Below are 15,050 nucleotides of genomic sequence, written 5' to 3'. Positions count from 1 at the left end.
AACCATCACTCCATCTGTGTGTGGGGGTCCTTCTTAGGGAAGATGCTCATCTACCCATTAGGTAACTAATTAGTCTCTTGAGACCGCATTGGTGGTTGGGGGGATTGGAAACTGCTCAGATTACGGTCACTGTACCAGGTCTGCCAAAGGTGATCTCACGATTAATGACTGCCTGAGGTTACCATGCTCAGACTATTGAGCCCCTGGAAAATGCCCGGAACCGCACCGTTAATACTGACGTACAGAAGCTCATTCCTCCGGAATATCCGCAATTTTGCGGTCTGGTTTTTAGCTGCTTCGGGCTTTGTTCAACTTATCGATAACCCTGGAGAAGCTGGGGAGCGGTACGGACCCCACGGAGAACCCATGCCTAGCTGCGCAAGCACCCTAACCCGTAGCTAGCTCGCTCGCTCGCTCCTTGGCACCCGCCAGGCCCCCAGCCGCTCCCATCGCCCAAATCCTTTCAAACAAGGTTCCCTCCTGCCACCTGCCGGCCCATTAGGGTCTACGCCTCGGGCTCGGCGCCACTGCGCAGCTCACGCGGAGCCGCCCCCGCCTCCCTACTGCACATGCCCGGCAGAAGTCCGGGCGCGCAACTTTGCAGAACCTCTCCGCCCCATTTGTCTTCGCCTCAGTCTCCTCTTTCCTCTCCCAGGCGAGAGGACCAGCGGAGGCACCTCTCCCCGAGTCTTAGGCTGCAGAGTCTAAGACTTAGAGAGAGGAGCCTGGGAGGAGACAGACTTTTTCTCCCCTTTTCCCATCCCTTCTTTTTGCCCAGAGAGGCAAATAGAGGCGCGGAGCTTTAGAAAGTTGAGTGCTCAAGAAGGTAGGTGCTTCCTTTTTCTCCTCGTGCCGAGGTGGGGCTGGGACCTACGGACCCAGCTTCTTAACCTCGCGAGGAGCACCTTTTCCGGCTCTAGCAGCCGATGCTCTTCGGAGCTGCTCTCTGCAGAGCCAGAGGGTGGGTCGGATTCGCCGAGTGTGTGTGAGGATGGATCGCAGATCCCGAGCTCAGCAAGGGCGCCGAGCTCGCCACAGTTACAACGATCTGTGCCCACCCCTAGGCCGCCGGGCAGCCACCGCACTCCTCTGGCTCTCCTGCTCCATTGCTCTCCTTCGCGCCCTCGCCACCTCCAGCGCCCGCGCCCAGCAGCGCGCGGCTGCCCAGCGCCGGAGCTTCCTTAACGCCCATCACCGCTCCGCCGCCCAGGTATTCCCCGAGCCCCCCGAATCCGACCACGAGCACGAGGAGGCAGACCTCGAGCTCTCCCTCCCCGAGTGCCTGGAGTACGAGGAAGAGTTCAACTACGAGACCGAGACCGAGTCTGAAATCGAGTCGGAGACCGACTTCCAGACCGAGCCTGAGACCGCCCCCACCACTGAGCCCGAGACCGAGCCCGAGGACGAGCGCGGCCCCGTGGTGGCCAAGCGCCGCACCTTCGACCAGTCTCTCACTGAGCGTCTCAACGCCCTGAGGTTGCAGAGCCCCAACGCCTCCCCGAGTCGCGCGCAGCCCAGCACTTGGGAGTCTGAGAGCCCCAGACAAGGGGAGGAGCCCGAGCCCGAGGACAAGGATCCGAGGGACCCCGAGGAGTCTGAGCAGCCAAAGGAGAAGAAGCAGCGGCGGCGCCGCTGCAAGCCGAAGAAGCCCACCCGCCGCGACCCATCTCCGGAGTCTCCTTCCAAAAGGGGACCCATCCCCATCCGGCGTCACTAATGGAGGACGCGCCCCAGATTCTCCTTGTTTTCTTTGACCCAGGTTGGTGCCCAACCGCTAAACTCGGGAGTCTGGGGTCGGTGCAGGAAAGGCGGGAGGAAGGGAGGGAGAAGCAAAGGCAGGTTAGAAGGAAGGCGGGAAGAGAGCGGGCTCAGCTAGCTAGCCCTGGAGGCTGGGGCGCAGGGCGAGCTGGGAAGAGCTCCGCGAATCTCCCCCGGGGCGCTGGCGGGCGCCCGGGGGGCCAAAGGCCTGTTGGCCGGAGGGGCGGCGGGGCGCTCCTCGCGCCCCTCTGGAGACAGCCTGAGGTCTCCGAGCTGGTGTCCAGGATGCACGACTGAATTCCGGGAGCACCCCAGGTTTCGAGCTGCACACCCAGAAGGCACGGGTAAGTACTTTATGTACTTTGTTTTACATGCTTTTTTCCCTCCTAGAGTAAGTAGTCTCAAACCAGTTGGCCTTGGCGGGTGCCAGAAACGTGGTTCGGAGGTGCTCGCGCCAACTTTCAGAAAGCAGAGCCGCCCGGCGGTAGCGACACTGTTGCAATGTGCGAATACTAACCAGCCTGGGATTGGGCGACAACTCCGGAGACTGCCGGCTCCCGGGGAAAGTTGCGCGCGCACGCGCGCGCCGCTTAAGACACTCGGAGCCTAGAGCCCAGGTCCCGTCGCTGTCAATTTGGAGCCGCCAGGCCTCGGCGCCAGTGCCCCCCGCGGCTGTGCGCCGGTCTTGGCCGCCAACGCCCGTCTCCGGGTGCTTGCGGGGCCGGAGACCGCAGCAAAGAGCGTGCGCACCTGCCCGCACGCCCCAGAGCTGACCTCTAAGAGCCGGCCGGCGGTTCCCCACGAGTCACCGGTGCTTGGAAGGCAGGCAGAGGAGGTACGGGAGTCTTGGGAGGTGCCCAACGGGCTACCAGGGTTGGTGGCGTGGGCTTGGTCACGTCGGGGCATCACCAGCCTTTTGGCGCAGCTAGTCTGGTGGCGGGGCTGGGTGCAGCTTGGCTGGAGAGGTCCCGGGCTGTTTGCGCAAGGGCCTGGGGATGTAAGAGAGGGGCTAAGAGGTCAGCGAGGTGGTCACGAGCGGAAAGGTAAAGCGGAACAAGGAACAAGCTGGAGAGGGAGTCGCGCCTATCACCAGGGAACCCTACAACGCGTCCCCAAAGAGCGCGGCACCCGCCGAGCTGGGGAAAGGTGTTGGATCCGACGCAAGTCCTTGGGCGATCGGTCGAGAGAGGGCAGGAGCCGGCGGCTACGGCAGCCTCGAGGAGGGGAGGGGAGGGGAGGGGAGGCTGCGCGCACCGGCCATTTTCAGCTCCGGTGGAGCTAAGTTTGGAATCTGTAACCTGGAGGCGAAGCTGCCCTGGTGTCGGAGCACAAAAACGGCCGCAATCCGGTAACGCACCTTCGGTGCGGAAAGTGTGCCTTTCTCACCAGTCCTGGGGGAAAAGTCCTGGTTAGTGAAATGTACTTACAAAACCTCACCCGATTTGGAAGTTGGCTTTATCTTGGTGCGCGTGCGTCTCATTTGGCGTTGGTTTGAGCTATTCCGATGAGAATGATTTGGGGGGGAAAGTGAAACGTTTTGAAACTTGAAAAGACGACGGGTCAGGTTCTTAGACTCCTAAGATAAGGTTGCGGCCAGAAGGAACACACGTTAAAGGGTCTTCCTTCCAGGTCTCTTCCCTGGGCAAGGCGTCGCGGAGCCCCAGAACTTCTTCTGGGCTGCGGCGCTCGCTGACTAATGGCTGTTGGATGCCTTTCTGGTCTTCACTAGTAAATACCGGGAAGGGGGCTTCCCTGGGCAGCGGGGATATATGTCCAGAAGTCTGGAGACTGCCGAGGACTTGTAGAAGGGTCCGGTGCGCCCTGGCTTTGTCTTGAAAGCGTGAAACTGCCTAAGTGAAAAGGGGCTCCCCAAAGCTGACATTTCTACTTAGTGTAAAAAACAGCGGTTCTGCGTTCCTTTCCGTGGCATTAAGTGTTCTGTTTTTTCTGTTAACGTCTTAGCAGCCTGAGTTCACCCAGTACTATGTCTCTGGTGAATAGGCAAAATCAGCCAGGGGTGCGGTTGGCTTTTTTGGTGTGCTTTTCTGTGTGAGGGCTGCCCTCACAGGCTGGGGAGTTTGGGGGGACGCGTTTTCCTGCAGAGCTGCGTTTTTCATTAGAGAAATTAGCATATCGCCTTGTTGCAGGATGAATATACAAGTTTTTTTTTTTAAGTCGTCAGTGCCTAGTCCACACCTGTCACCCCAGTCTTGGGCTCTTTTTTAACCTGAAGCCTGCATATGGAGAGGCTGTCTTTCTTTTCCCCCACTCAGTTCCCCTCCCCCACCCCCTCTCCTTCCATCCTGATTCCAGGGTGGAAGAGCCATTAGGCACATCCACAACAACTGAGGAGCATACCAAACCCCTATGACCAGGACTCACCCCATGGAGAGGGGGTTTTGCTACAGAGACGCTTCAAAACAACACTCTCTAGCTGAGGCACTGGTGTTTAGCTGCCTCGCTTTTCTAGCGGCATTTCTGGCAAGTTTTCCAAGCATTCCCAACTCACTAGTCTCCCGACTAGCCCTTTGTCTCACCCTGCTCAACTGGGGTGTTAGCATTTGAATGGGCTTATTTGCCCTTGCAACTTAGGAAATTGTCTCAGAAAAAGCAGACCTTAAGAGTTGACCACTGGGGTGAATTACCAGCCGGTTATAAGGTTTCGATTGGAGAGAAAGGGGAAGAGGAGGGGAAGGAGGGTAAAGCTACTTAAGTTGTAAGCTCTGATATTCAGGATTTTTAATTTTGCGACATTAATCATTTGCTTCATAGAAATGTGCTTTTTCTTGGACAAAGGTGCTCTTTGAACTTTTTGAGTTGGAAAGTCATGCAGCAGTGTTCAAATACTGTGTGGTGTCAACAGTCTGGCGTAGGTTTACTTCTGAGGTTTGGCAAACAAGACTTTTAATCTGTTTATCAGAATTCAGGAATTGGGAATTTTAAAGTTTGGAATTGTTTTAAGATGATGTTTCTTTAACGCGCTAGAAACTTTTTCCCCTTGGAATTGCTATCAGCCCTTTACGCTTCAGCCCTCATTTTTAGCAGCTGTGATAGAGGGTTTAATGAGAAAGAAAGCTGAAACTTCAGTGTAGGTAAGAAGGAGGTTTGTTTGTTTTAAATAACCTGCATGGAATTTTACTTAATTTGTCTGTATTGTTACTGCTCTTCATGTAAAGGGAGGCTATGGAGAGGAAACTGAGCAGAAACCTTGGTGTTTGGGGAAAGTATGTCTCTTTAACAGAAAGGTGACCTATAACAGCAAATCACTAGAATCAAATTAAGCTTCCAGAGTGATGTCATATGCCAGCTCAAGTGCTACCCTTCTCTTAAAAATTGTCCAGCAAAGGGGGAATGAGATTCTCATATTACATCTTTAATCCCCATGTTCCAGAATGAGGGATGGAATTCCTCATCCTGCTCTAAGGGTTTGACATTAACAACGCTATTTTCTAAATCCTGATGCCCCAGAAGTGGGCAGCAGGATCTAAGACCTCAGGCTCTTCTCACCCTGGCCCTGCCCAGCAGCCCCGGGTCAGACCCGGTGGCCTCTGCCTGTTTCTTCACGTGGAAAATGAAGTAGCTGAAGAGATGGTCCTAGCACCCCTTTCCGCTCCCAACACTTGGAGGTTGATTAAGAAGCCTGGAGTTGCTCGATTTGACTCATACCAATGATTTTAATGCTAAAGGAGCCCCCCCACCCCCGCCCCGAACGTTAAAGCTTGATAGAATAAAAGCACCAGTTGGGAAGAAATCCATTTTGTGTTGATCTAATTTGATTTTCCCAAATCTGGTTTTGAATTGGGGGCAAAAATGGTTTCGAGGCCAGTTATAAATAAACAAACAATAGATAAGTAAGTAAGCAAGCAGGCAGGTTAGAGAATTCAGAATTCCACTGTGTTCTAGTACTAATGGGGTGGGGGGGGCGGGGGGGGCCTCCTCAAGAGCAGATACTTAGTGTTTGTCTTAGGTGTGCTGGTTTTCCCACCTGCCCTCCCTGATCTCAGGGTCGGGGCAGGGAGCCCTGGAGCCAGCCTGGCCCTGAGCACTGCAGCCGGGAGATGCTGGCCGCTCTGGGAGAGAGCAAACTTAACAGCCCCGCTGCTTAACTGACCACAAGTGTTGGATATATTCTTTGGTAACACTTTCAAGTGCCCTGATTAGGTGAAACCTGAAAAAATTGCCCAGAGGCTGCAGCTAGTTAGGATAAACCAGTTTTCTCAACCTTTGTATTTTTTTTCTCTTATCACTCCCTCCCAGGAGCTTCTTCAGACATCTTTTTCTTAATTAGTCCTCGCCCATGAAATGTGAATGCCACAGATATAGAGATATATCGTCTGTGTTTCTGTACTGCGGGATCTGGTAATAGCTAAGGTTTTTTGGCACTCCCCCCAAACCAATCTTGTCTCTGTTGCAAATGCATGAGACAAAGAAAGCAAATGTTAAACAAACTGGTTTATGTCAAATTGAGTGATTTAACTTTTTGTTTCGTATCTTAAACTTCTGGGGGGCTACGTATTAAAAGGCTACGTATAAGGTGGATTTTACCGAAGTCTGGTTTCTCTTTCTCACACCTCATGTTTTTTCCCCAAGCCCCCCGGTGCCGACACTGGTACTAGTGCCTACTTAATTCCCACAGCAGAGAAGCCAGAGTAGACAGCCTAGGGACTCAGTTCTCCCAAGCCCAAGAGTCTGCAGTGCAGGGCCACCGTCACCTGCTGACAGCACTCAGCCAGTTGAGGCGGGACGCCTGAGATGAGCTGACGGCACGGAACCCACCCCCCAACTCCCTATTCCAGGGTAGAACCGGGAAGGCAGCCTCCCCCAGCTCCACGTGTGGACACGGCCTGTTTTGGGGGCTTATTTTAGGCTGAGCCCGTGGCCAATTAGCTGGGGGGGCACAGATATCAGGCCATAGCTAGAGGAGGCTTCATGGACAGAGGGCAGGTGGTGGCTGTAATGGGGGGTAGACGTGAGAACGACAAAAGGAAAAGAAGGTTTGGGGGGATCACAGGAAAAAGAGGGAGACAAGACACCTGACAAGGAAAAGATGAGGTCTGGAGATGGGGATCACAAAGCCTATAAATGTTAGGGCTAGAAAGAACAGGTTGAAGCACGAGATTGGGGGAGAAAGAGGTTTAGGGGAGACTCCATGGCAGTCTTCAAATGCGTGGTGGCAGCAGGGGCAACGTCAGCTTAGCATCAGGAAGAGCCTTTTTCACAGTCAAGGATGACAAGGGATGGCTGCTAATGGGGGTCTCAGATTAGTCACCCTTAACCTCACCGTCCCTCTGAGAGTCTCCTACAGGCCTGGCCCAGAAATGTCAATTTCGTAGGTGCTGTAGAGTTGTCATACGTATTACCTCAGCTGCTTCAACTAAATGGAAAGATTCACAGCCTAGGAAATCTTGCTTCATATGGCTCAAATCCTAAGTCTTGGATTCCGGTTCAGGGATAGTCCCCGAATCTCAAACTTGAGCGGTGTTAAGGGGTGCAGGGCCAAAGACTCCCCCACCCCGCCCCCGCTGAAGAAGACAAGTTTCTCCTCCCAGACGCGAGAGCCGGCTTCTGAGTGCCCCGGCTTATGTTGCTGTCTCAGTTAGATTTCATTAGGAAACTGCGCTCTGGGTAATTGAGGTTGTACGCGACGGTGAAATATACCATTCCCCTTAAATTCAAATCACTATGCCAAGAATCACCCCGGGTGCCTGGAATTTCCAACATGAATTACCAAAATTTCCAACAGAGCTTCCACTAAAGCCAAATTTCTCTTCCGGGATTCCCTCCCGCCATCCCAGCCCCCCACTTTTGCCCCTCTCAGTCCCCTTCCTGGGGTGGCACTGGAACCACCACTTCTCCCCCTGAAATACTCTATTCTACCACCAGCCAGCGTGGAGACCACACCTTCATCCAGGTGACTGGAGAATGTCTGGACCCACCCTACAAGCGCAGGGGGTTAGATGCCTGCGGGTCTGCAGCCAGACCCGGGTGGCCGGTCCGAGACGAGGGCTGCCGAGTACAGCTAGTGAGCTGAACGGGGGGGTCTGAATTCATAGTGGGAACCCTTGGCCCCTGGGGCTCCTCTGAGCAAGTCAAGTCTTCTCATACATCTGGCTGCCACTGTCTGGCACCATCAGCCCTGCATCTGCCCCTAAGCCTCATCCACTTGAGGCATTTTCCTTGCACTTAGCATTTGCCTGAAACAGCCCGGTCACGCAGACCCTTCTGCAGACAGCAGTAGGCTGCTGCCGCCTGCACCGGCCACGGCTGGCAGGAGATGCTGAAAGGGAGAAGGATGGGTGCAGCGAGTCCTAACTGAACAGTAATTAATTGAACAGCTTCAGAGTCTTATTGCTACTCAGTCAGCGCTCAGAAAACATTTGTCACCGGGAGGCTGAGAAACATAATCGCCTGAATTCGCTTCCCTCTGTCCTCCCCTTTCTGCTTTTGCCTTTTCTTCACAACCCGTGGAAAGATTCTCCTCCTCATTTGAAAGTAACCCGCTGGCAGCTAATGACTCGAGGGGGCTGCAGAGAAGGCTCTTCCGCAAACTGCCCCCCACCCAGCGCCCTGCTAGGAGGAAACGCCGCCCCCAAAGATCACGTTTTCCTGGTTTCTGCTCTCTTCTCTCTTGCCTACCCCCCCTCCCTCTCAAGGGACCCTCTTCCACTTTGCTTTCTCTTTCTTGAATACAGGGATGAACTAAAAAAGAAAGCTGACAGGCAGCTACTTAAAATCTGGATGGGGCTTGTGCCTTGGGCAATGAGTAAGAGTCCCCGAACATAAGTACCCTGAGATTGTTCACTGATTATGACGTGTGCTGCCATGGAGGCGTCGATATAGCGCAAGATGGAGTTGGGGAGGCCCAGGGAGTCGTGTGGAGCCGCATCCCTGCAGGTGGCACTGGTGCCCTTCAGAGTCAACAGTGAAGAAACACCGTCCTTCCGTTTGGGGTTTTACCTCTTTACAAAAAGCCAGCCGACTGCTACCTGTGTGGCACCTGGGCCGTCTGGTCTGAACAGACTGACTTCCCTTAGAAGTGCAGCTTTTAACTGAAACATGAGTAATTTTCCCATCCTTTCTTAATGCATCAAGTGGAGAAAAGTTACCCTTTTCGAGTAGCTAAGAATATATTATAATTTTCAAGAACCCTTCACCTGGATACTGAGAGCCAATCCTCTCCTCCTGTCACGGACACTTCATCTCACTGCAGCCCCTCGCACACTCCCCGTCAGGTAAGGTCCAGACCCTGGCCCGCAGCTTCACCCCAGCTCAGCCTTCCTTCAGGCACCCTGACTAGCCTATCTTGCCTTCTTCTTCCTGGGCTGCGTGAACCCATTAACTAACTTTCTTCCCCCTTCCTGCTCATTCCTAGAAAAGATACACCTCTTCCCCGATAGAAATCCTTCCAGAACTGGAAATCTATGCCCCAGATACTCTGCGATTATAAAATTACAATGGCAGATCCTAAAAACCGTGCCCTCTGGCCATCTCCATCCAGGTGAAGGCCACATTTCCGTCTCAGCCAAGATCGCCAGCCCTGAGTGGGCTCGCCAGATAGTCCCACCAATCAGGGTGGCCCCCAGTCAGCCCACCAGCTGACCACCCCCAGCTCTTACCATACCCGTTCCTCGGGTCCCTGTGGTCAGGCTACCCAGCTGCCTTTCAAACATCGGCCACGTTGCTGCAACCTCTCAGGTCCCACTGCTGATCTGTGGTGGAGTTTCAGCTCTGATCCCCACTCATCCAAGTGATTTGGGGTTTTCAGATTCTGGTAGCCAGTAACTAGAGAAAAATAAGAGTGGACAAAAAGGGGAACACTGGAGTTAAATGCTGGAATTTTTTCTCCTTGGTCCAACTTATCTTTAACTGTTAAAGGCAGTTCCTACTCAAGTCTAAGGGTCCTTTCTCCGCCTACAGCAGTGGGGCAGTTTCAACTGGGGGTGATTTTGCCTCTTGGGGGACGCTTGACAAAATTTAGAGACATTTTTGGTTGCTACAACTAAGGGGATGCTACTGGCATCTAGTGGGTAGAGGCTAGGGATGCTGCTAGGCGTCCTTCAGTGCCCGGGACAGTCACCACAGCAAAGAATTACCTGGCCCCCGATGTCACCAGTGCAGAGGCTAAGAAACCACCATCGAGATGTGACCTGTTGACCAGTTCTTAAATTCTTCACTCCGGCGTACTCCCACCCATCCCGTCCTAGGCCCGCTGCTCTCTCCTGTAATGTCCCCCCTTTTCTTCTCCAGTGCTCCAGGTGTTTGAGCTTCTATCACCAAACATATCTCTCCCCTTGAAGGTTCTCTCTGATCTAGTGATTTCACATCCTAAGAAGGCTAACCATCCCTTTGAATTCGGGGTCTTTACCTTCCTTCTAAACTTTGGTCTCTTCCTCCTAAATAATAAGCTGCAGAAAATCTCCACCCAGACTGTACGTCCTTCCTTCCCCTCTGCCATGTCTACAACCAGACTGGCTCCACCACCATGCCAGCTTCTCTCCAGGTCCTCCACAACGTGCCTATCCCACAGGTGTCCCATCATCCAGGCGCCAGACTTGACTCCGCCACCCTTGGTGCGTCGCACAGAAGTCGCTGGAGGGTCCTCTGGGATCCCTCTTGAGTCCCTCCCTCCAGCCCTCCTGCTTCCTTCCCTGTGCGTGGTTCTCGCTCCCTTAAAGGTCATGACCAGACACAGCCTCCTTTGTTCTCTTCGACAGGACCATCCTCCACACTGCCTCAAACCTGTCCTAAAACTAGGCTCAAATCCTCACTTGCAGGACAAAAAATTCAGTACCTCTTCCATTTCCTACCAAAAGAGCCTCAAAACTGCCTGCCCTGAGAAATCCTACCCAATTTTTCCTGCCTCTCTCCCCCACTGGTCCTCCCAGACCCGGCAAGGTGGCCTGTTCTCTTTACCCAGCCATGTGCCACGTTTCCCACTGTTGGATCTTTGTTCGTGGTAGGCCAACGTCTCCCATCCCCCCCCCTTCTGTTCACAGCCTAGACACCTATCCCTCCACAGAGGCCCACGTGAAACTCTATTTTCTCCAACAAGGTCCCCCCAGTTGCAGGTCTTTTCTTTCCTTTTTATGTCGCTTAGCCTCTGCGAGGGAGGCCTGCTCTCTGCCCAGTCTGTATCCCGCCAATGCCTGTGCTCTCCTGGCAAACAACCAGGATGCTACCGGCTCGTGAGGAGGTAAAACAGAGACCCTGTGCCCATTCCCTGCTGACGTGGGCGGCGCGCGAGGCCTGGCGAGAGCAAACCGTCCCTCTGGGGCCCCCATCGTGGCCTCCCTGAGGCTCCAAACCGCGACGTCTACTAACCTTCCACTTCGGCAGGGCTCAGCACCCCCGCGACCTCAACTCCTTATCCATCTGGGGCCGCTCCTCTGCAGCGGGGCAGTGAGCCCCTCTCCTCAGGGTCTGGGCCCTCTACCTCCAGGCCCTGGAAAGCCTGCTCCTCGCCTCACCCCGGCGGCCGATCCCTGTTAGGTGGGCTCGCCCACCGCCATCGGCGAGAACAAGGGTTGGTCCCTGAGAGCCCTCACCTCCCCTTTCAGCCTTGGTGACTTGGGGCGCCAGGAAGAGCGACCCCACGGCGCCACCCAGCCTCGTGGCGGTCCAGGCCTGGCCGCCATACGCCCGCCCACCAATCCGCTTCTAACCACCCCGGCCGCATAACCTCTTAGGGCGTTCCAACGCGGCGCCCCCTATTGGACCTCCCACTCATATCCGGTTTCCGGTCCGACGCCCCCCGCTCATTCGCCAGGCAGCCTTGATTGGCGTGACCCCAGCCCAATGGCCGACCCAGCGCTGGGGTCGGAGGGGAGTGAGTTGACTGTTGCGACCCAGTTGGACCATTCAGTGGATGCCCAAAAGGTTGAGCCGTTACGCGTGGGGATAGTTGTCCAAAGTTTGAACCAAAGTTCAGTGTTGGCACTTGGAAGTGTGTAGACCCGAAGAGATGAGAGGAGACGCCCTTGGGGAGGCTCCACACGTTACCCGGGGTCCAACTTGGTCAGCTTCCTCCTCGCAGCGCGGCCACGTGCGGGGGCAGTGAGGCGCTCTGGCTGTGACCCCCTCGTTTGAAGAGGGTTGCGTTAGGTTTCACGAGGTTGGAGCATACGTGCGTACGTGGTTCGCTCGACTGCGGCTGGCAGATACAGCGATCCAGGCAGTGCGATCCCGGCGATGCGCCCCGCTTGCCGCATCCCGCCGCCCCTCCCCCCTCCCTAAGGCCAGGCGACCACCTGACTCTTGCCCAGCTGCCTTACACCTAAAAGTGGCTCACAGGTCCCTGTCACCCACTGGCGAGTCAGATACGATGCCATGCCCGAGTCCCGGGTCTTACACGAACAGCAAATTTTTCCTGGGGCTCAAAGCCAGATTTCGCCGACCCCAAACCCAGATCAGTGTGCATGCACGCACGAGCCCACCCAAGTGGCGTAGGCATTGATCCCCGCCGGCTCGGAGCCCACCACGCGCTACGGCGACGGGAATGCAGCCAGGCGACTGCCGGGTTTGTGGCAAGACTCGTGTGCCTCCTCAGCGGGCTCAAGCGCTGGAAAAGTAAAGCTGCTGCTCTGGGAGACCCACAGCGACAGCAGAAGGACTGGAAGGGGGCTGGAGGAGGGCTGGAGCGGGGCTAGAGGAGCAGACTGACCACCCCCGCAGCCGGTGCCCGAGGCGGGGAGCAGCGCACAGCGGCCGCAGCTGCCCGCGCGGCACGGTGTGTATTTTTGGATTTGGTGCGCATGGGGTTTCTCAGTCTCTGAGACCACCCTAAACCGGCTGTAAATTTCAACTGAAATTCCATTTAGCCCTTCCCCCCGCACAGTAGGACCCCCGGAACTCTGGGGCCTACAGTCTGTGGGGTCCCTGTGTGCGTCCCACGCCCCCGCGTTCCGTGCCGCGGCAGCTACCGCTTAGAGAGTCTCGGTGGTAGATGCCCGAGACCCTCTTATTCCCCTGTATTTATCATAGTCCCCATAAACGGGGAGGAACCCTGCCTGCGCCACCGCAGGCCACTGCTGAGACCCCAGAGTGTGGTGGGGATGGGGGACATAGAGGTGCTTTATAGGAACCAGCCTCGGCAACCGGCAAACAAAAACGCAGAAGCGATGGAAAGTACCCCAACACATTTTAAAAACAAATTGCGTGCTCACACTCGGCACCCCTTGCCCCTCGCCTCCTGCCTGCTCCGCCGGTGGGCTCACGACCACCTGTCGCATCCCATCCCCGCGCGCGCCTGCACCCCCTTCCCACCCGCGCAAAGCCTTGCGCTCCAGACCTGGGCGGGATCCGAGGCTGCCCAGGGCTGGGGGCTGGGGCTCAGGGGTTCAGGGGTAATTTGGGGTTATGAAACACTCCTGCAGTCCCCCCTCCCCTCGAGGAGAGTCTGTTGGGTCTGGGAGGGAGGGTTTCAGCTCCTGCGCTCAAGCAGCCCGGGGCCCACGTCTTGCATCACGTGTCCCGCAACGCAGGAGAGCTCTCTCTCTGGCCAGGGGAGAAGAGAGGAGAAAGACTCCAAATCAGTCAGCGAGAGGACTGGAAGGAACCAAAACGTCCCTGCGAGGCCTGAGCTCATCAGCCCCCTTACCCAAAGTCCGGGGCTCCCGGCTCCCGGAGCCTGCTCCCGGAGCCACCTCGGCCAGGGCTGGCGTCCCCTGGTGGCAGAGAAAGAGCACTACGAGCGATTTTCGGACCGAATCGGCACGCTCCTCTGATCCAAGCAGGCGGGGCTGGCCTGGAGCTGAGAGAAAGAGAGAGGAGGGGACGAAGCAGGCCTAAGGGGGGGGCCAGGGGCCGCCTGAGGGGATAAAAAGTGGCCAGAAAGGAGCCAAGACTCAACCAGCAACAATAGACTTGCTTCTGCCATGGTCTGGGGTTTGAGGTCCTGAACCCCTAGACCTCACCAGGGTTAGAAAGTGCGGTTGGAGAACTTTCCAGCTGGTACTTCCTTTTTTTTTTTTTTTTGAAAATATTTTTTTCACCCTAGTTCGGTCGGGTGCTCCGTCTTACGGGGCCCCAAGTTTATTTTAAGAAACCGCCACCGTGTTATGGGCGTGCGCAACTGCCTCGACGGCAATAATATGTCAGGACAACGCAATATCCCCCTTGAACTCGGCGAACAGCCCGAGCAACCACCTTTGGAGGCCCCAGGGGCAGCTGCCCCCGGTGCTGGGCCTGGCGCAGCCGAAGAGATGGAGACCCCACCGCCTCACAGCGAGCCCATCCCCGTCGAGATTGAAGGCGAGGCCTGTGGACCCCCAGAAGTCTCCAGACCCAAGTTCCAGGACCTCAGCCAGGGCATCAAGGAATCCGGAGCCCATGGAGACTACAGCCCACCTCCTGAAGAAGCCATGCCCTTCGAGGTCGAGCAGTCCAGCTTGGGAGGCTTCTGGCCTACCCTGGAGCACCCTGGAGACACCACTGGGGCCCATGCAGGCCTTGAAGCCTTCAGCCCACCGATCGTGGAGCCCAGAGCCTTCGGTGAGGCCAGGCCAAGCCTGGGAAGCTACAGCCCTCCTCCCGAAGAAGCTATGCCCTTTGAGTTTGAGCAGCCTGCCCAGGGAGGCTGCAACCAACCTCTCTTGCAGGTCTCAGACCTCGCTCCAGGAGGTCCGGATGCGGGGGTCTTTAGGGCTCCTCCCGAGGAGCCCCGGGCTCTCAGACCTGAGAAAGCAGGCTTCGGAGGAGGATGCAGCCCTCCCCGTGAGGAGGATGTGCCATTTGAGTTTGATGGAGCAGCCTTTGGGGACGACAGCCCACCCCCTGGGCTCCCCCAAGCTATCCCACAAATCGACGGCCTTGGCGGCAACCAGATCGCGGCAGTCGCGGCCCCGAGTGCGGTCCTCCTCGCTCCCGCCGCGAACGAGCCCCCCCTCTGGGTCCCAAGCATCATCGGCAGCCCATCTCGAGAGGCTGTCAGACCTCCTCCACACTTCGCGGGCAACAGCCCCCCGATGGAGATCTCCGGACCCCCGCGCGAGATTGGCAGCGCCCCCGTTGGGGTCGACGACGCTCCCGTCAACGTGGACAGCCCCCCAATCGCGCTTGACGGCCCGCCCATCGAAGTCTCCCGAGCCCCAGTTAAGAGAGAGCAAGCAGAGGGAGAGAGACCCCCAGTTGAGGGAGAAGCAGCCGAGATGGAAGGAGGCTCAGCCGACGCTGCCGCGGAGAGAGGCAAAGTCCCCGATCCCGGAGACGGAGCCCCTGCCGCCGGAGCAGCCCCTGACGCGCCAGCCGCCGGAGCAGCCCCTGACGCGCCAGCCGCCGGGGCAGCCCCTGACGCG

At 56.4% G+C, this 15,050-nt stretch overlaps 2 protein-coding genes across 3 annotated transcripts in view; both read left to right on the top strand.

Annotated features, from left to right (window-relative positions):
• The first annotated feature begins 596 nt into the window (after window positions 1-596).
• Window positions 597-15,050, top strand: part of LOC112402987 (neuroendocrine secretory protein 55-like) — a 55,901-nt gene continuing 41,447 nt past the window's right edge. Inside the window, exon 1 of one of the 2 annotated variants that reach the window (XM_024750241.1) lies at window positions 597-1,759. In XM_024750241.1, coding sequence (XP_024606009.1) covers window positions 992-1,717 — 726 coding nt within the window. In that variant the 5' untranslated portion in view covers window positions 597-991 and the 3' untranslated portion in view covers window positions 1,718-1,759. The remainder of the gene's footprint in view (window positions 1,760-15,050) is intronic. The other variant, XM_024750240.1, reaches the window with a different exon arrangement.
• LOC112402955 (guanine nucleotide-binding protein G(s) subunit alpha isoforms XLas-like) overlaps window positions 13,815-15,050 on the top strand; it is a 52,852-nt gene continuing 51,616 nt past the window's right edge. Inside the window, exon 1 of the mRNA XM_024750183.1 lies at window positions 13,815-15,047. Within this exon, the coding sequence (XP_024605951.1) occupies window positions 13,815-15,047 (1,233 nt within the window). The remainder of the gene's footprint in view (window positions 15,048-15,050) is intronic.

Source organism: Neophocaena asiaeorientalis, unplaced genomic scaffold (assembly GCF_003031525.2).
Source record: "Neophocaena asiaeorientalis asiaeorientalis breed wild unplaced genomic scaffold, Neophocaena_asiaeorientalis_V1.1 scaffold606, whole genome shotgun sequence".
Taxonomy (NCBI): Eukaryota; Metazoa; Chordata; class Mammalia; order Artiodactyla; family Phocoenidae; genus Neophocaena; species Neophocaena asiaeorientalis.
Note: the sequence above shows the minus strand (reverse complement) of the source record. Positions and strands in the feature narration are given on the sequence as shown.